At 38.9% G+C, this 20,547-nt stretch overlaps 1 protein-coding gene across 2 annotated transcripts in view; it reads right to left on the bottom strand.

Annotated features, from left to right (window-relative positions):
• The window catches only part of fam189a1 (family with sequence similarity 189 member A1), a 94,310-nt gene extending 74,176 nt beyond the window's left edge, over positions 1 to 20,134 (bottom strand). For both annotated transcript variants that reach the window (XM_041992704.1, XM_041992696.1), the window contains exon 1: positions 19,200 to 20,134. In XM_041992704.1, the coding sequence (XP_041848638.1) occupies positions 19,200 to 19,448 (249 nt within the window). In that variant the 5' untranslated portion in view covers positions 19,449 to 20,134. The remainder of the gene's footprint in view (positions 1 to 19,199) is intronic.
• Positions 20,135 to 20,547: the final 413 nt, after the last annotated feature.

Genomic DNA, 20,547 nt, shown 5'->3' on the forward strand with positions numbered 1-20,547 from the left:
ACACATCCTGGCAAATCTGCATGGGCAAAACTGATTGCACACGCTCGTACACCCTGTGTTCTTTCACTGCAGAGTATGACAGATATTTTCATGATTCCCGCCTTTACTGTGTCAATAATCAAGTAACAGGAGGGACGAGCAACTGAGTCTGAAAATCAGCTCATTTTGCATTTACTTAAAGTTTCCTAAAATTGTGCCACCAACCACACAGAAGACATTTATATGTGACTATATGTGAAGCCAAAAGACAAGCGCTGCAGTGCAAACACAAGTAATCACTTGAAATGGATGCAAGCCTCTTTTATGATCAATGCTAAATTATCACATCAGGTTTGTAGGTGTCTTTTGGAGTACACAGCGTTGTGTGACATTTTGATCAAATCCTTGCTTGTCATGGCTCAAAGAGACTGCTGCCGATCCACGTTTGAAGCCCACAGACCTTCTGCTGTCTCATGACTCCAGATGTTCAAAGACAGCAGCTGCATCGTCCCCACATGAACATGCACTGAAGGCTGCTTTCATGTGTTCTGATCAACTCATTCGACTGGCAGGTCACTGATGTGGGAGGACTCTAAAAGAAACGGACGTGCTTCTAAGACATTTCTGAGCTTTCAGTGGAAACATTTGTATCACTCTTACATTAATTATTCTGATGTGCAGTACAGTGGAGGCTCTCAAACTCGTCTATATTTGGGGAAATGAAAACAGCTCACGTTTGGAAACACAACCATTGACATGTAAAGTTGATTTTTTAATTTCTTCTTCAGTTTTTCATTTTGATTATTTTATCTTTTATGCAAGTTACTCACAAGTTAAACTTTGCCCACCAATTTGCAGAAAGACTTGTTTTCCTGTTTAGTCTGTCAGCCACTTCATCAACAGAGAAGTGTTGTGGTTCATACATCAAGAAGACATATTCAGCTTAAAATGTTCTCTGTGATTTATTTTAGCTTATATTTCCTAAAGTTTCAGAACCCAGAATGATAGATAATTCAGCAGCCCCGAGCCCTCATTACAATGCTCTTTCAAAAGTTTAGCACATATATAACACAGCACTTGTAAAGTAAATGTGTTGTGTCCACCCACCCAACATAAACTCTATCCATGATCAATGTCTTTCTGGATCCTTATCATACGGGATTCACTCCGGAAATAATTCCCCTGATGTTGGTCGTCTCTTAATGCGATTTTGTGGGCGGAAGTTGTCGTCTCCATCTCAACGAGAGCAGCATTTGTCACTGCAGTTAATTCACAATTGAACTGCAGGTGTGAGTGACGGCTCACGTCACTGTATATCTGATAGTGCTTTCAGACAAACACCGATCTGGTACGAGGGGGGTCCGTTGCTAACTATGGAAGCCCAACGGCAGTGTTTGTAGTGTATATAAAACAGGAAAAATCCAGATTTTCACAAAAAATAAAACTGGCAGAAACAGAAAACTTGATTTATTGATTTTAGCGGGTAATTTCCCAGCTCTAGCTAACACCTATTTAAAAAAATTACTCACACCCACACAACAATGCTCCAATGTATCATGCTACATTTTGATTTTTAACCCGGAATCAAGACAACACTGTATTTTGCACTTGAGGACAAACAAATCTAGCACACATTTTCTTTTTAGCTCGTTCTGGTAGGTGATGCTGTGCTTAGCACTTAAAAAAATTCCTCATCAGTTTGATCATGTTGCCAAGGGCAACCAGCTGCAGGTGGATAAGCTGTTAACAGGAGCAGAAAGAAACATATATGAGACTAGGAAACTGAGAAACAGAGTGAGTCATAGATGGTGCAGAATACAGACATGGCCTCACACTTATAATCCTGTCCAGACTAGCTACCTCCAGGATGCTGCAGAAAGCCCAGGACTTTCCTGTGAGCTCCTCGCACACTAATACATGTATAAACTAGAGTTGCCAAAACACTGCTTTTGTCCCCGGTGCCAGCTAATGAGCGGGATACAGAAGCATGAGACATGGTCAGACTCATTACGCTGCTGAGCCACAGCTGTTACTGACTTCAACCACAACATTTCAGTCTTCTTCCTAATTCCACTAACACAAGTCACTCTTTTTTGAACCCTTTGTTGTTGTGTCGTTTTTATATTTCTTGCTCACTCTCTTACAGCCTGTCTGTCAGTCAACCCGTGACAAGGCTCCCGTCGCTCTGATCTTCACATGCTACAAGCTCCTTCCTCTTCTTACATGGGCTTATTCTTCAACCTAAATCTCATTTGTGCAGGTGACAGGGAGAGAGAGAGATGCACACACAACCCACCTCCATTCCCTCACCACCTTTAAATGATGCTGACTGGCAACAGGCCATAGTTACTGCCTGCAGTTGCCACAGTAACCAACCTTGACAGGGGCGTAATCAGAGCTGATATTGAACAACAATTCTGCTTCAATTTGTACAGTAATTGACAGCTTGCCATTGTATTAGTTTGTGTCATCTCGAATCTTAAGCTTTGTTATTTTTAGGAAAGAACAAAGAGTGTTGCCGCTTTTATTGAGAGTAAAACAGCAAGTGGTGTTGAATAAGGCTGGAAGGTCTTTAAATATCATAATGCAACAAGCGATTTTAAAATGGTTAGCTTTAATGTCTGGCTTCAGTCCACTTCGAATGCTTATGAACACCTGTTAAAGATATTCTTCTGTGCTGCAGCTGTTAAAGTATGCTGTAACATTTTTACCCTGTCAATCATTTTGATAATATATATTATAGGGCAACCTAACCATCTCCTGTCTAGATGAAGACACAATCAAAGAAGCACTTCTATCTATCTAAAGCTTCATCTTTATATCCTGAAAGCTCCCAGTTAGTGTCTGCAACCTCCTTTATTGGTTTTAAAGTGACTTCATAATGATAAAGACACACTGAAAAGGAAAATAGAAATCATTAAATCTCTCTGTGCCAAACAAATTCTCCACATATTTTTTAATCTTAACCAGAATAAATGTGAAAGACTGGTTACTAGCACCAGATGCACATCAGCAAGACACTTAGATATAATGTCATTTGATAAAACATCTGAAATTTATTCATTTTAAGGATGGAAGCATACAATGGTGCCCAGATACAAAGAGCTGCAAACTGAACATTTGCATGACAAACTCAGCAATATTCTATTTATAATGGGGATGCAGAGATTGACAGTTCACATTAGTATGTGACAATATTCTGCTTTTTAACTGCAATCAACTTATCTGCAAGTGGGTGTTCAATTGAATTTTCTCTGAAATTGACAGTGTTTATTAAAATTTAAGTTTCCAAAGGCAAAATAAAAACCTTTAGAAGCCAATGAGTGAGTAACAATCTTATGTAACAACTTTTTTCCTTTTTATTTTGGTACATATGCATAAAAACAAAGTCATGTTCATTCAAAGATTTGATAGAGGGCTGAAACACTTTAAAATTGTTCAGTTAATTTTTTATTTTAAATATTGATTTGTTTTACTGGCATTAAAGGTGAAATAAATTACTAAAACAATCAGTATCAGCTATCAGCAAAATCAATATAATTTTCTCTGGTATCAGTACTAGTCCAGAATTTTACCTTAGGTTGATTGTTGGTTTATAAAAATACAAAAACAGAGGAAACAAATCATCAAATTTAAAAGGGAAAATATATAAAAAAATGTATTATAGGTTGTAAAATACAAATCAATTGTAGAAATAGCTATAACTTAATTTTTTATCGATCAGCTACTCTTTGTCAGTTTTAAAAACACACTCACAAGCAGACACAGTTTTCATGCAGAGGGTTTCCTGGCTCTGGTCCTCGCTTAGTAAGCACAGTTGGACTGTAGTGAAAAAGCTTATGAGCAGCATATTTTTAGGTTTCGCACTGCAGTGCTGTGGTGTCGATAGAAACCTGCGCTGAAGGAGGAGATGGAGTTAATAAGCAGAAATGGTTTGCTGCTGCGGTTTATAAAGACTACAATAAAAACTATAAATGGCAAGAAGCTGTTGGAAAATTAGAATAGGATTTGTTCATATTGGAAAGAAATGAAATAACATGCAAAAAAGAGGTTCTAAATATATTGCTTCGGCCTGAATTAGCTCCTTATTCTGTCTTCTAAGCTTGTCAGAGGAGAACACCCCCAGCACCCCAACTGAAAAGTGCAATCTCAGAGGTCCTCACATTCAAACAGCTGCAGCTGAAACAGCTACCAAGAAGTAATCTTCAGGGACACAAATGTGCAACGAGTCGGATCAAAAAGAGCGGACATTATGAAAGGGAGGCTGGGGGATGATGCCAAAAGAAACACTCTGAGTTGGTGAGAAGGAGGGAGCTAAAATATCAACCTGAGGGAGGAGCTGATGGCCCAGGGGCAGCTGGCCTGCTTCGAGCTGAGCAAACACCTACATACCTGCTATTCCCTGCTACATAGGATCAAAATCTGCAGAGATTCTCTCTTTTTTGAATTCGGTATTAAATTGCCTTCGATTTTTCTTTCATTGTGCATTTTTTTAAAGAACCCAAACAGCAAAAGGAGAAAATAAACCCACTTGTGAATTAACAGAAAAAACAGGGTCTAACAATCCACTTTCCCTCAAGGACAGTTTGAAATAAATTAGCATTTTGTGCAATTTCCTGTAGTAAAACACGGAGCTGAAATACGGATCTCCCGAAAATCTGCTAAGCCTTTCCAGTACTCTACAACAAATTCAACAAACACTGAAGGATTCAAAGCAGCAGCTGATGTGGAGATAAAGATACACTTTCTTAATTTAGAAAATAAAAAAGCATAAATGTGAGGAAACTAAAAGGAAAACACTGTGAACTGAAAGACCGCCAACTAAGACACCGACAAAGGAAAAGAGGTGAAGCTCCAAAGCAGAAAAGTCTCAACTCGATAGAAAAATTAGATCCCACCTGTCTTTTCTCGAGGCTTTCACTTGTGTGAAGCTCTCACTGAAGTGCCCTTTAAAAGCAGATGTGTCACACTGTCAGATCAATCAGTCCTGTACTTTGTTCTCTCCTTCCCTGTCATCTCCTATTTTTTTACTTTTCACTCATAGACACACTAAAGGTGACACATTTTCAAGTCTTTGGAAACAATCCAGAGATTAACTTATTGGTCTGTTTCGCTCTTGCCAACCTAATCTGCACCGATGGCACAACAAACGGAGCAGGAGACCATGAGCAGATTCATAATTCAGACTATTAACATGAAGAATGGCTTTAAGATTATGCTGCTGGACTCTGCTGGGAGACACTGGTGACTACATTATGCATAAAGTGACAAATCTGATCACTGCCAGATGCTGAGTGATTGTGTGTGTACATGGGTATTACTGGGTTTCTATGTACGTGTTGGCAAATGCTCCTTCTGATCTGATGACCTTTCGGATGCCATTACCTGCTGTTGAAGGTTTGACCTCTGACCTGGAGAATTTATTTTCAAGGCTCATTAATCCAAACAGACAGATTTCCTCCTTGTTGCCATTTCCAAAAAGAAACTGATATAGTTTCCTTTTATTCTGGGACTTTTACTGTATTTCAGAGAGAGTCACATGTTTTATATATGAGATAATAAACTGAAAATATTTTAACAAAATCCCCCAAAACAGATAAATGGTTAAACTACACAGAATAAATTAGCAAACAATAACAACAATTGCAAATTTAATGTAATTGTAACTTGTGGTAACTGACTGCTTGAAAATACTATTTGCAACTTCTTTATGATCAAAATTATATCGTTTCAAATTTGTGCCAAAAAAAATTATCCTAGGTACAACCTGGACAGGTCACCAGTCTACTGAGGCTGTCCGCCTCCCCATAACAAGCCCATATGTTTATTCAGCCTATAAATACAATAAAATGCAATGATAATTTTCTAACCCCGTGCAAGTGATGTTGCATCCTAAAGCCACCCAGGAAATTAAAAAGTTTTATGTTCTGTTTTCATGTGACCACAGCAGCCATTAAAATTTCATGCATGAATGTGACGGTTGCCTTGTAAAAAGAATGTATTTTAGCTCAAGTCATGATTTTGTTAAAACCTTTCCAAAGTAATGTTTTTTTTGTCTAACCTCAATCAGAAAAGTATTTTAATAAAGGGTTTTTGTGTTAGCATGTACTGTATGTCTGTTTTAATTTCACACCACACAAAGGCCTCCAGCCAAAAGCACTACATCTAACTGTGTTATCAACCCCCACTACCTTCTTGCGACTTTGTTGCATGTTGAAAGAAAAATGCAGAAATAATTTTGAGCTGTATTTTCTTCCTGGCACTTGTAGGAGATACCCTTTCACAGGACACCATCATGAGTTCTATTTAAGGATATTAACAAACAACTGTAATGCTTCTGTGTCTGAATGAATACCTCATGTATTTATTTGTCACAATGTTGCGGTAAAATTTCAACTTAAAAGGACATAAACTTGACAAACCTTACACCATTGCAGTGTAAACAATATCACACTTTTCTAAAATACTAAATAAAAGTTATTTTAATGAATTATCTCAACAAGTCCTTTTCCTTCAAGTTTCCTTTTCAAGATTTTGAAACAAGCTAAACCTGTGGAGATTGTTTTTCTCTATTACCCTCAGCATTAATCCCATAGACACACCATGAGGCCTGTCCCATCCTTCAAAATAAGTACAGAACATGCATTAAAATTAGAATAGGTAGATACAATTAACTACAGTTCATAAGATAACAGCAGCATATATGATTTTTGCACCATAAAAATTTTCATTATAAAGCAGATTTCATTTTTTTTTTACATTGTCTGCTCTTGTAAGTTTCACTTCCAGGATTCCTTCATGGGAGGTTCCTTCGTAGGTGACTGAAAGCGAAAGACCTTGATTCTTATGTCTCCCTGTTTGATTAACCTTTGAAAGCTGCTTTTCACAGAAAGGTTGGCCACTTTCTAAAGGAGTCACAGAGCAAAGATAATACAGGAAATATTTCAAAAGCATGATGGATTTCCTCTCTTCTTCCTCGACTTCCTGATAAAAAAGCAACTGTATTGTGTTCTTTTACTAATATAAATAACCACTTTATTGCTCAGCTGCGGATACTGTATATCTACATTCAAACAGATAAAGGACACTCAAGCTATATATTCTTGAGCCCTTCCTAAAAAAAAAAAAAAAAAAAAAAAAGAAAATCCAAATGAAAACAAAGAGTATTCCATTCACACACCTGTGACCCCCCTCCCACATGTGCATGCACATAAAAGCACCATCCAGATCAAATCTGGTGGCTAATCATAGAACAAGGGGAGGCTCCAGTCAGCAGGCTTTTCCATTGATCAGCTACAGAAAGCAGTAGGGAGGGTCCACAGTAAGCTTTGTTCCACCAGGAAGAAGTTACAGCTCAGTTGCAGGTAGAGGATAAAAGTCAAACACATCAACAAAAGCCTCATCTGTCTGTCTGAGATGTTGCCAGACCTTTTACACTAATAATGACCTGTTATAGCATGCCACAAAAAAGCTCTTTATTAATGAAAAAACCTATGTAAACATTTTTGCTCGGGTTAAAGCCAGAGAGAGAAAACCCGTAACGTCCCTTCCCACATGCGTACATCTTATTTAGTCCAAAAAATAAGTCTTCTTCGTGAAGCCGCTTTTTCCTGTTAAATTTGACATGAATAAAGGGGTAGAGTAAATGTAAGCACAGGTGTCACACAGTTGTGCCACCTGTGAGCGTAGTCTTCAATGTAGTATCTTAAAACTAAGAAAAAAGTAACTACATTTTATGACAGACATTTGCTTCTGGTTGTGTTGTGTGTTTCCCCTCACTGCTTTGGTTTCCCTCACGCCCCATGAGCTCAGCTGAACCCTGTTGGCCTTTTCTATTCAACAGTCTGCAGGCAGACCTGCTGGCGGCCGGGTCGAAGCTGTTTGTAAAGAAGTGCCGCATCAAGCATTCTGTCTGACACGTCCCGCGCTGCGTTTCACACTAACACACAAGCACAATAGAGGCAGCACAGGAAAGAAAAGGAGGATTTATGAGAGAAATCTGTCATGAACGCATATAAAAATATAACTTGCATTCAAAATATAAAACTATCTCCCCAAACACATGACCCATCTTCCTCTCTGTCCCCCCAGCTGCATTTACAGCTGTCAGCTCAGGTCTGACAAATATCCAACCAAACAGAAAACCAGCAGCTTTCATCACACAACAACCAGTTTCAAACTTCAAAAGATCAAAATAATGCATAATGGAAGTTTTTTATGTTTTATGTGTGTGTTCGGGTGTGGATAGTGTCTGAATACATGAGTTTTTTGCAGAGATGCACACATGTGCAAGCTCAGATATGTATTTGATCATTTTCATGTAGACAAAAATTAAAAAAAATCCCCAAACACACCAACAAAGATAAAATACTTAGTGTGAAATGGTAATGATTTTTTAAAAATACATTTCTGAAGTTTAACTGAACTTCTTATCATAAATCTACTCTTCATCAATGAAAATACTTAGTGTGTTTGGCAATAAGCACAGAGAACAGGATTATTTTTCATGACCATGTCTCAGACTGTAACATAGCAGTGAGAATATTACAGTTCATCATGTATTACAATTCATGCATTCCATAAGGTAAAAACTACTCTTAATGTTAATGTTTGACTTGTCCAACAATTCTGTAACATAAGGTCTCACTTGCATCTTCAAGCGATCAACACGTCTGTTAAGTGTGATGTTCACCCCAAAAATAAGCACTGTGCAGAGTTGCTGTGAACATGATGTTTCATCCCACTGTGGAACACATCAAACATTATGTCTTGATGCTTAAACTCTGGGTTTTCTTGACTACGTATTAATCAGTGTTAGGAAAACAGGATCACACTGTTTTCCTAACACTGTAGAACTTCACTGTCCATTCATCAACATAATGTCAGGGGAGTTTGGATGCACAGTTCATCGATTCATCTTCCTTCTTCTTCATTTAGGCTCCCTGCATCGATGCAGTGGTCTCTCTGAAATGAAGAAAAAAGCTGCATTTTTGAACAATACTTTCAGTCATGCTGATAGAGGCTCTGTCGCAGACAAGTTACCTTAAACGGAGTGTCAGCTCTCCTAAAGAAATACATCCTCAGGATTGAATTTTCTTTCCACTTCGCAGATGATGGCTTTGTTAATCAGGTACAGAGAAGTGCCAATTTCTCAGCTTTGCTGTTTTGTGCTGATTAAATAAAATACAGCAAGAAAAGACAGTGTGTGACTTGACACAGAGAAAATGTTCAGATCATCCTGTTCCTGGTGCTGAAAGTAAATAGCGAACAAACCAAAAATAACAGTGATACAAGCAAAGACAGCAAGTCCAACGCGTCTCAGCATGTATTAGCAGATCTTATCCAGAAAAAGGATTAAATGAAGTGGATAATTTGAAATATTAGAGTGAATCGTGGCAAAAACATATTGTTCCCTTCACCATTATGGTGCACACTGGTGACTACTGAGTGGGGGCAGGATGCACTGGAGGGTCCTTAGAGTAATCAGTAGCAGCAGGCTGAGTGCCTACTTACTTATCACGGAAAGGTCCAGAAGGGGAGTGAATTACAGCAGTTCGGCAACACCTCAAACTGGGCTAAGCATTAAAACGACATGACATCATCACACCACAGTTCCTGCATTAAACACATGAGTGAGGTCAGACTGCAGAGTTGCTCAAGTAAAAATGGAAGTAAACACCGGTTACATAATTGATGGGGGTCCATCTCGTTAGCTGATCAGTGTGAGATTTAAGACAAGGTGGAGCAGTCATACGTGGTCTGACCTGAGAGTGTGTGTGCAGACTACAGCCTCCATTTAATCTAAGCTGATAACATGAGTACAGCGGCCAAGGAGCCACGTCCTCTATCGACAGCTGGAAATAAATGGCTGAATCAAAACAACACAGTGGAGCTTTGTGCGAAGTCCAGATTAATTCCTTTGCAGCACTGTTAGAAATCTAGACTGAACTTCTCATAAGAGGCTACTGGACAAAGTCATTATATAATGGGCAATTGTGATTTAAATATCACATCTCAAAGAAATACCTCCTTCTCAGATGTGGGCATCTTGTATGAGGTCAAAGACCTGGTATCTTTTTTCCCCATGTGTTCCTTCTTCCCCTTTCCCTTGTGTAGACTGTGCTGTCTTCCCCTGGTGTGTATAGTATTTGTGTCCTGTGGTTAGCCGACACAGTTGAGAGGAATCTGGCTTATTGCACCTCACATGCTTATAAACCACAGGCTGATCTTCATTCAACGCTGGTTCGTTGCTACATCTACACCAGCTTCTAGTATGTTCAGATTCTTGTTTAGTATTTCATGTAACTGAACCAACTTGCCTGTTCTTCCTAAGAGTCCCTGCCTGAGATCCAAAGCTGCCTCCACTGGAACCTGTCTGCTTGCTCATGACACTATCTGGATCCCCGAACCTCAACCATCTACAGCTCCATTCAAGCCATCCTTAATAAATCTGTTAAACCTGCCTTGCTAGATAATCTTTTCCTTGGATCCAACTCTCTTTGTGACACCACTACAACTTGTGATTCCTTAACCTCCACCACCCTGCAGCCTCCTGCTCTGGTCCTGTTCTATTTGTTATGAAAACACAACCTGCACCATGTTTCAAAGTTTTCCAAGCATGACACATTCACAGCCCAGTGTTACTGTGGCTGAAATGGATGCAGGATTTCTTTGTTTCATTTCCACTGGAACAAAGTCAGTAAATGTTGTGTTTAATATTTTTGGAGTCGGTAGGATAACAAACTGATTGTGATTAGGATGTTCTTTTTGTTTTTGTTTTTTTTTGTTCTTTTTTCACCCTCACATCTAACTCTGGTTCGATGATGGAGTTGTGTGATGGAGGTAAGGAAACCATATTTATTTTGTTTTTCATTTTTTGGCCACACAGTTTTTATGAGTATTTAGTTTCTGAACATGAGGTTCTTTTTTTTTCTCCTAGTTTTTAAGGGTTAAACAGTCAGTGAGTCTAGCAAATCACTTTGTATAGCAAAGTGGTGAGAGCACAAAGGCTCAAATAAGAAAAAATAAATTTAAAAAAACATAAAAATATATGGTGGTTTAGGCAGAGGAGACCTACTTTGAGAAACATAAGGGACATTGTGAGATTCTGTATCTTGACGCTTTCAGATGAAGTATGGGAAAGCTGGGGATTGAACACTCCACAGGCTTCCACACAAATCAGCACAAACTGTACAACATGGTTAAGCAGTGATTCATAGGCATCACATCCACAACTGCATCAACATGATAAATGAACAATGCCAACAAGCATTCAATGTAGAAAACATAAGAAAGTGATTTAGACTATTATGTACATGTCCCAGGGTTTCAAGTGTAAAGGACAACTATACAACCCCAATTAAAAAAAGGTGTGTAAGATGTAAATAAATATGTAAATAATATGTACATTGATTTGCTAATCTCAGAAACCAGTTATTTATTTACAATAGAACATGGCAAAATACACAAAATGCTGAAGATGAGATATTTTAATATTTCGTTCAAAATTATATTAACTTATCTTGAATTTGATGGCAGCAACATGTTTGGGAAAAATGTGGAACAGAGGCAACAAAAGGCTTGAAGAGTAAGTGGTGCTGGACAGAAACAGCTGGAGGGACAAGCTGGAATTAATTAAGTTGAATGGCAACGGGTTGGTATCTTCTAGAAGATGAGCAGAAAGTCATCAGTCTGCAAAAAATGCATCTACAAATTGTGTTTTTAAATTCTTGAATAATGAAAACATGAAGATGAAATTGTGAAGAATTAAAACTATTATACTTATCATGCTAATTATTATTTTTCATCATCTACAGTCCATAATATAATGAAAAGATTAAGAGAATTTGGAGACATCTCTGTGCACAAGGGACACGGTTGAAAATCAATATTGGCTGCCCGTGATCTCTGGGCCCCGAGGCAGTGCTGTAATAAAAACAGTCATGATCATCCCATGGAAATCACTGCATGGGCTCAGGAACATTTCCAAAAACCACAGTCTTTGAACACAGCTCACCATGACATCCACAATGCAGGTTAAAGCTCTATCATAAAAAGCAGAAAGCATATGTGAACATGATCCAGAAATGCTGCTGTCTGTCTTCTGTGGGCCAAAACTCTTTTCAAATGGGGCGGTGTAAAATGGAAAACTGCTCTGAGGTCAGGTAATAAGAGATTTGAAAGTATTTTTGGAAATCATGGACACTATGACCTCTAAAAAGAAGGACCATCCGGTTCAGATTTTTTTTTATGGAATAGTAAAACATCCCATATTCAGCATGTAAATGTTTTCTATGGCTATTGTAAATAAAATATTGGTTTATAAGATTTATAAGATCACTGTGCTGAGTTTATATTCATATTTTGCACAGCATCCTGACATTTTTTGGGAATTGTGGTTGTTTTTTTGTGTTTTTTTTTGTAGGTAGACAGATTGTTGGCTCATCTATACATAATCAATACAAAGTACAGATAAAAACGTGCATATATATGAAGCCCTATGATGGGATCTGGTGGTCATGTTGTTTAAGTATTTTTATGGTCACTAGTGATCATTACCGCTTAACACAAACGAATGCATTTTTAACAGGCAAGTTACTGTATTTTAATTAATGAGTTTAGATCAACAGATTATCAGGCATCATCGACTTGTCTCCTGTTAAACATGGTAAATGTGTTTCTAGAAGAGGAGGAGCTGGTTAGTTTAACCAGTAAAAATAACATGTTTGAATCTTAATATGTCGATAATGTACACTGAGTAAAACAGGTTTGGACCACTGATGCTGCTTTGCTGTATATAGCTACTATGTCGCCTTTCTGGCTGCAGTAAACATTATGCCGTTTATGAATGAGAGCTCTGTCAGCTAGTTACATTTTATATTTGTCCCAAAAAACAACTCTTCACAAACACGATAACTAATACTGTTTCTCTCAAGCTGTTTTCTTTCCTGCCAGATTGGTGGGAGCTGCTTCACTGTGTGTGTCAACCACCTGTTGATGGAAGCTTTTATTGCCCTGAATGTGCACAGCGTCTAAAGAAAAAAAATATAGAGCCAAAGCCCTTGCATAATATTTGACTTTTTTGGTGGCATTATATGTGGTAAAGTAACATTCAAAGTCTGTTAGAGTTTAGATGTCCAGGAAGGGTCTTAGACAAACCGATCTGCTTAGATCAGACAGTTCAAACCCTGTTCAGTGATTTTGCTATATTCTAGTTCCTTTAAAATATTGTTTAAAAAGGAGTTCACAATACTGAGGACTGAATGTGAGTGCTTTAAGTGCTTTTTCTAACAATTTGCATGGAAGCTAAACGTCACTCTGACTGGCTGATTGTAAACAAACCTCATCAGATATTTCCCCAGTTAAACAGAACATCTGCATATTACAGCACTGATTGTGAATTTATCACAGATACTTGACACCAAACTTGGTTTTAGTTGCATATTATGTTCAAAACACACAGATTTTTAACACATTTTAACACACAAATTAACAGTAAAAGAAAATATAAATGAATTCATATGTAAATCTGCTTAAGTTTTTTGTCATTTAGACATGTTTTTCACATGGAATCAGCATTTCGGGAGCTCAACAAAACTGACTTTTGAAACCAGGTCACAAAGAGAATAAATTGGGGTTATTAAAATTCTAAAACATAAATCCTTACTCGAAAATTTTAAAAAGCCACGTCTTAAGACACACCTTGTGCATTGAATCCATTTAATCCATGTGGTTAGGTGACGCAAGTGAGCTAGAGCTACGGTAGTGAAGTAGTTCATGTCTGTCTTGGTAACTTTGATTTTTCCTACAACATTTGCCACTTCCTTACAAAAGAAAGTCCAGTGCAGAAAAACCTATAATGGCAAACCAAAAAAATCTGAGTTAATGTTAAAGCTCCTCCTGGAGCCCAAAAGCTACACACATTTCTTTGCTAAAACAGAAATTAATTAGTGTCAATAATATAGGCCTTCACAAAGCCCAGAGACGGAACTTGTGATATCTATTCATGAATGGAAAATCATACAATATCACTTCCCTCTCCTTTGACACTGAAGCAAAGCGTTGCTATTCATTTTGAAGGAAGGGAAAGGCTGATTGGATGTAATATTTCACTTCTCCATTTACTTTGATGTTATGAGTCATGAACGACACTACAAGCACAGCATTTTTAATAAATGTGGCATCAGTGTTCCTGACAACTCATCCAGATTCCTGACATGCAGCAGACAGAGAGCATTTTCATAGAAAGCCATGACTTCTAAATCAAAACAGCAGACTACACCTATGTATGTGTGTGTGTTTCTTCTTAAGACCTGTTGCCAGGATACAGCATGGGCCTAATAAGCCAGTTAATTAGTGATGACCCAAATCAGCTTGCTGCAAAAGCATGGACACATAGGAACAGATCAAATATTTGGTGTCTCTATCTGCATCCACAGCTTAAACTGCTGCTCACATTTCCACACGGAAACCATCTGAGAAAACAAAGTGAACATATATACATTCCCACCAATAATTACTTAATAAATTCAATAAATGTGGCATTCTTATTACTTGAAAAAGGCAACAAGATGCCCCCCACACCACTCCCCATTTCCATGCTGTTGTTTACACTTTTTATTTGTCAAGATCATTTTATAAAAACAAGGCAAATTCCATGAAACCTGGTGGAAGGAAAATGGCCCAAAAAAAAAAAAAAAGCACATTGGGGTAACTTCTCTTAAAATTGTGAATTAGAGCATTGGCCTATCTGAAAGTCCCTCTGGTTTCCGCTTGGTATTAAACACAAAACACAGCTAAAGCTTTACATCTATTCACCCGACATGTGTTGCGATAATTCACTGCAGGATTCACAATCCATCAGCAAGGTTTGTGGAAAGCAAAGACCGAGATCAATGGACAGAACTGAATCCAAATAGTCTGTCATGTTGCCTGATTTACTGGGCAAGGCAAGGCAAATTTATTTGTATAGCACATTTCATGTACAAGACAATTCAAAGTGCTTTACGTAGAACATAAAAACATTACAGCAAGGTGCAGGGAATGAAAAAAAAAAGAAAGTAAAACAAAAGATTAAAAAAGATAAAATTGATTACATAAAAACAGCAGGAAAAAGCTCAGATAACGAAATAAAGTTAAGATTTCAGCGTAAAAGAACCAAATGCAGATCTGGATTTCTAAATAAAAACTAGTGAAATGCAGCAGAGAGGGCCTTCACTTCCATCTACACACAAAGATGTTTTAAAAAAAAGAGCCCATAACACACAAAGAACCAACAAAATACATCTGTTTAAACACACACAGACTGACACACTAAAGGAGATTAGTGCTGAATTTGCTGATGACTGATGCTTGAAATGCAACAGAGCGCTGCCTCATAAGAAACAAGGAGAATATTGTCTAAAGCTGTTTTTGTTATTGCCCTATTTGTTGATTTGGGTATCTGAATTCTTACTTTTTGAGAAGCTGTGAATCAGTAAAAAAAAAAAATCTACATTTCTTTTCTTTCACACAGCTACATGAGCGGGGGAGGAAAAATAAGAGGAGCAAATCTTTTTCTGAAGCTCAGTAGAACAGCAGAGGAAATATCACAGAATACCCAGAGACTATGCATGTTTACATGATACCTGCATGAGCATCCTGTAATAGATTTACACATTCACCTGATTTACGGCGTGAATATTATCAAACACTTACAAGTTGTAGACAGTAATTTCTTCAGGACAGCAGCTGAAGCAACATTATGGCTCACTTGGCTAAAAGGCCACTGCATCTCCTCTTTTTTTCTTTTTTATTCATTTTTGTTTGTTGTTTGCCAAAACTTGGGAGGCAATGTAATTTGCACCCAACAGGTAAACCTGCTGGTATTTTGGCCTTTGTGCAGCTTAAGCTCATTTGTCGCCCAAATCACACCAACAGGAAGCAACCGTCTGGTCATGTGCCAGGCTGAAGAGTTAAAGGAAGGGTTAGGGCTGATGGAAAGAGCAAGATATTTGAAGGATTAGTCCTTTTTGGCCAGAGGATTGTGTGCATATAATTCCACCAAACATACAGCTCTGAACATCAAAGCTGTAAAAAAAATGTTTTTATCTGAACTGTGAAAAATCAGGATGAGAGAGACAAATCCAGTGATATGCAAAACAACGAGTTGGAATATGTGTGTTCATGTTTATGAGTGTGTGTGTGTGTGTGTGTGTGTGTATGTGTGTGCGTGTGCTGGAGGGGGAGGGACAGCCATGCTGAGCTCAGCAGCGATTGCTCTGTGTAGGAAGTAAAGATTATGCCTTCTCTGGCTGCGACTGTGATGAAATCTCACAACGCCAGTCATCACACTGAGATTCTTATGGCGTCATGGTGACAGCACAGACGCACAAGCGCACACATGAGTATAAGTTGAAGATTTTTCGTCACCTTCCATATTACCCGAGCTCACCATCGTGGCAGGAAGTGCAACACAAAAGCTTAAAGGTTTAACACCAATTGCATTCATTTAGTCAAGTAGCTGAGAGCTGTTGATGTGCTAGTTTATATGGACATTTATCTCTAATTAGACCCTTTATATTTGTAATAGATATTCAGATTAATAGCCTCCTTTCTAATTCCACACATTTGGCTCACCATCATGAGGGATCATTAGCTGCTTAAACACAACATGCACACTGACACAGAGAGAAAAAATACTATCCTCTTCTAAAATTAGGAATACATTATCTCTACAGAGTCTTAATGCAGTACAAAGCAAGCATTTTGCGTACAGATTCACAAGTTTTATTCCATTAAATCACAGAGCAGTGCTGTAAAAAGCTTCTAATCCCACCTGACTGAAATGCAGCCGATCTGTCTTTTTTTCACTCCAACAACATTCGTAATGGAGAACCCAGATTTCTGTTCTCTGTCCCACACTGTCTAATGAAGCATAGTTTGCAAATGTTTTACTCAGCCAGAGTTCTTTTACAATTCTAAATATTTTGAAAGTGCTTGCACGTGTTTGTGGGTAAATCACTCTCATGCTCAGTCACAAGTTGAGCTGGTCTCAGCCACATTATCGGGGTTTTGGCACCACTGTTACCCCTGAGTCTTTCTGCTGCCGAGTTATTTTACAGCACCTGATTCTGCAGCTTCGCTCACCAACATCATCCTCTGAAGTGCCTCTTGATACAGGAGGGATTTATTCTGAATGAGTCATTCATTTCTCAATTTTCCAACAAGTTTAGAGTGTGTGTTGATGTCTCTTACACATTTCTGGTGTAGTGTCTTTGGTAAAGGACTCTTAAGGACTTCAGGAATATTATGACCTGTTAACAGCCAGAGGTACTGGTTTCACTGATCTGAATTATTTCTCATTATCTATGACAATCTTCCTCCTTGCATACTGTCTCTTCTCAGAGCTCTCTCCAGCCAATAAAAATCACTCCAAAGTTGACTGTTACTTTCTTTCTTTTCCTTAATTCCTTCAGTAATGTTTCCTTGCATTGATCAGCCACAGTGAGCGTACAAAATAGACGTGTGTGTTGATATTCAGTTGTTGGAGTGTGATGTGGTGCCCTAAAGCAAAACACAGCTATCATGTGATGCTCCAGACTGGAAAATAAACGTGTGCGGTTTCTCAGCCCCAGGATGCTGCATGGCAATGATCGCTCCAAGAATGTGCATAATGAATCACAGTGTGCCATCAAAATGAATCAAAAGTTTTAAAGTTGGAAACTTAATAATTCAGAATTTGATGTTTCATTTAAAGCAGTCTGGGATTTCTGTATGAAAGCCAACACAGCACACTGTTCTGGCTCAGAATCAGCAAACCAGGCCCTAACCATGATACTACCATCACCATGTGTAAATGAAGGTTCCTGTCATGAAATGCAGAGTTTTTCTTTTTTGGTGTTTTCAACATACAGGTTCTTGGTTTTGTATGTTGAGGAAACATTTGTTCCTCTCTCTTTCTCTTTTACCCACTACCTGCCTAACTACATTTTCCAACAGACTTCTAATTGATCAGTGTGATCTTCACAAAATCGTAGACGTTTTGGAGGTAACTGGTTTTAGAGATCATTTGGGATGTTACTCTGGATTACTGAGTGGCCTTGTAGACTACTGTAGACACACCGTCGTCTCAGAGTTTCTTTGCAGATCGATAACTCCTGGGTTGGGGGGTACCAATTGTCTTGAATTTCTTCCATTAGTGCTCGATCTGTCAGCTGTGGTTTGGTGGAGTGCAAAGTCTTTAGAGGCGACTTTGTAACCTTTTCTAATCTTACGGCCACCAAAAGTTTTTTTGAGGTTCTCAGTAATTTCCTTTCTTGTACCATGACACACTCACACAAAAAGTCCCTTTCAATCATTCTTTACAGCAAATAAATGCATTACCTATGTTCCTTTAGGAGTTGTGCGAGTATCTAATGAGAAACAGGGTCATGGCAATTCATTAGACAAAATGACAAAAATGCACTGCCTATGTGTCTGAGTCTGTGTATAGGATGCATCAGGTTTCTGTGCCTAAAGATAACACACAGTAAGACGCAGCACAACAGGCTAACAGACCTTTAGCACACTTAGGAAAGACGTTTGACCAATCCGCTTCAGGCGTTGCATTGACCTTTGAACTCCGAACCCTGTAGTTACACACTGTTCCCCTGTAACTATACACGCCCACACATACAAGCACTGAGACAAAGACACATTGCTCGCTTTCTTTCTCTCACACACACACACAAACACAGATGGCCTTGATGCCACAGACCTCCCCTCACCCCTGCACTCATGCCCTACTGCCTCTATAATTAATGGACCAGCCCTGTTCCAGGTCTCTGGCAGGAAATCAAGGATGTGTGTGTTCATAAATATTACAGAAACCACAACAAACCCTTCACATAAAGAACAAAACACCCAAGGAGTTGTACAAACTGATACTGAAAACATGAAAAGAAAGGTGCACGATCATTTAAATACTCCCACCAATCACTGTTTCAGTGTGTTTTGTACACAGTTAATTCCACAAGATGAGACCTCAGTTCTTTCTTGTTCGTGGTATTAGCAGATGAAAGGATTTTTTTTCTCCTTGGGACAAAAACTAGAACCTCTGAAACCTAAAATCAAGTTATAATTCAGTATTCTCTGTATCTTTTTTTTCCAAAACATCTCAGTTTAATGACTGCAGAGTTACGCTACAACACGTTATCTTTATAGTTGAGAGGAAAAAAAACTTGATTGATTGTTGTACTCACAGAGAAACCTGCCCAGAAGGGACATGAGTGCCGGACTCTGGGTGATGTAGTGAGAGCCAAAGCAGCGAAGCTCACTGCCAGGATGAGACTCCCCAGGACCATCTGAGAGACTCCCAGAGCCAGCATGATTCTTGTGCGGGTCCGGTACTCCCTCAACCGGGACAAACTGCGGGACAACGACGCGGGGCTCAGGGATCCCGGACCGCCGATGCCGCTACTGCCGCCGCGGGGCAGCGCGTTTAACGGCATTGTCACCGAAGGCTCCGACAAAACCGTATTAGACAAATGCAGGTGAAGGCAATATGGACAATAACATCCAGTCACAACCGCAGCGCCGTGCTGCAGGCTTCGGGGAACCGGTAGACAGTGTGGTCAGTGTCCGTGGATAATCTCCATCAATTAAAGATGCCCCGTGTAGCTCCAATTAGAGACGCGCTGCGGCTGATGGGAGGAGAAAGGTGAGCTCTGTACGGACCGGACGTGGCGCCGGAGGGTTATCATTCACAGAAACAGTTTCTCTTTTCAAGTCGGAAAATCTTAAATAAACCACTGGAGTTCTTGGTGACTGCTGCGGCAAAGAGCCCATTCCTTAAAAGTCAAAGAAAAAACCCTAAACGCATCCTCCTGTCAGCCAGCCTTGCACCATTGTCATGTTGTCATGCTCACCTCTGCGGCTTCTCCAACAACTCAAAAAGCGACCCGGGTTAAAAATAAATAAATAAAATGGTACTCCTCCAGGGTTAAAAAAAAAAAAAAGAGAGAGAGAGAGAGAAGACTAAACAAAAACAAAAGAACGTCAATGTCCGATTTTTACCGCCCAGTGGTGTTTTAGTTTAAACGAGCAGCGCGTCTTCTTCTCACACGAAAGCAAACCCAGCACCAGGACAGAGATGCACACTGCGTATTGGAGATGTGCCACTGTGCGTCTACATGGCGGCGAGCTGCACATTCTGTTTTACTACGACGTGAAGAAGGGGAGGCGACGCTAAAAAAAAAAAAAAAAAAAATGCCCGTGAAAGCGTGACAGTATCTGATCTCCAGATGAAGCCTATCTCTTAATTATTTAAAAAAAATTAAAAGAAAATAAAAAGGACAGAAAAACATGTTTAACCCCTTTGCTGCAGCCCTTTTTTAGTTCTACAGATTAGGATTCTGCTAAAATAAATAAATAAACTGGGGAGATTCAAGGTGGGCTTTGCTCCAGCCGCAGTCTCTTGCAGTTTGCCTGGTTTGTAATTTAATACAAGCGACTTCAGCATGCAGGCGACAGATAAAAGTCCCGGCAGGTAAAGATAAAAAATAAAATAAAAAAAATACCGCACACCCAGGGAGGAGTTTGCATTAACAA

The sequence above is a fragment of the Melanotaenia boesemani genome, chromosome 1, assembly GCF_017639745.1.
Source record: "Melanotaenia boesemani isolate fMelBoe1 chromosome 1, fMelBoe1.pri, whole genome shotgun sequence".
In the NCBI taxonomy this organism is placed as follows: Eukaryota; Metazoa; Chordata; class Actinopteri; order Atheriniformes; family Melanotaeniidae; genus Melanotaenia; species Melanotaenia boesemani.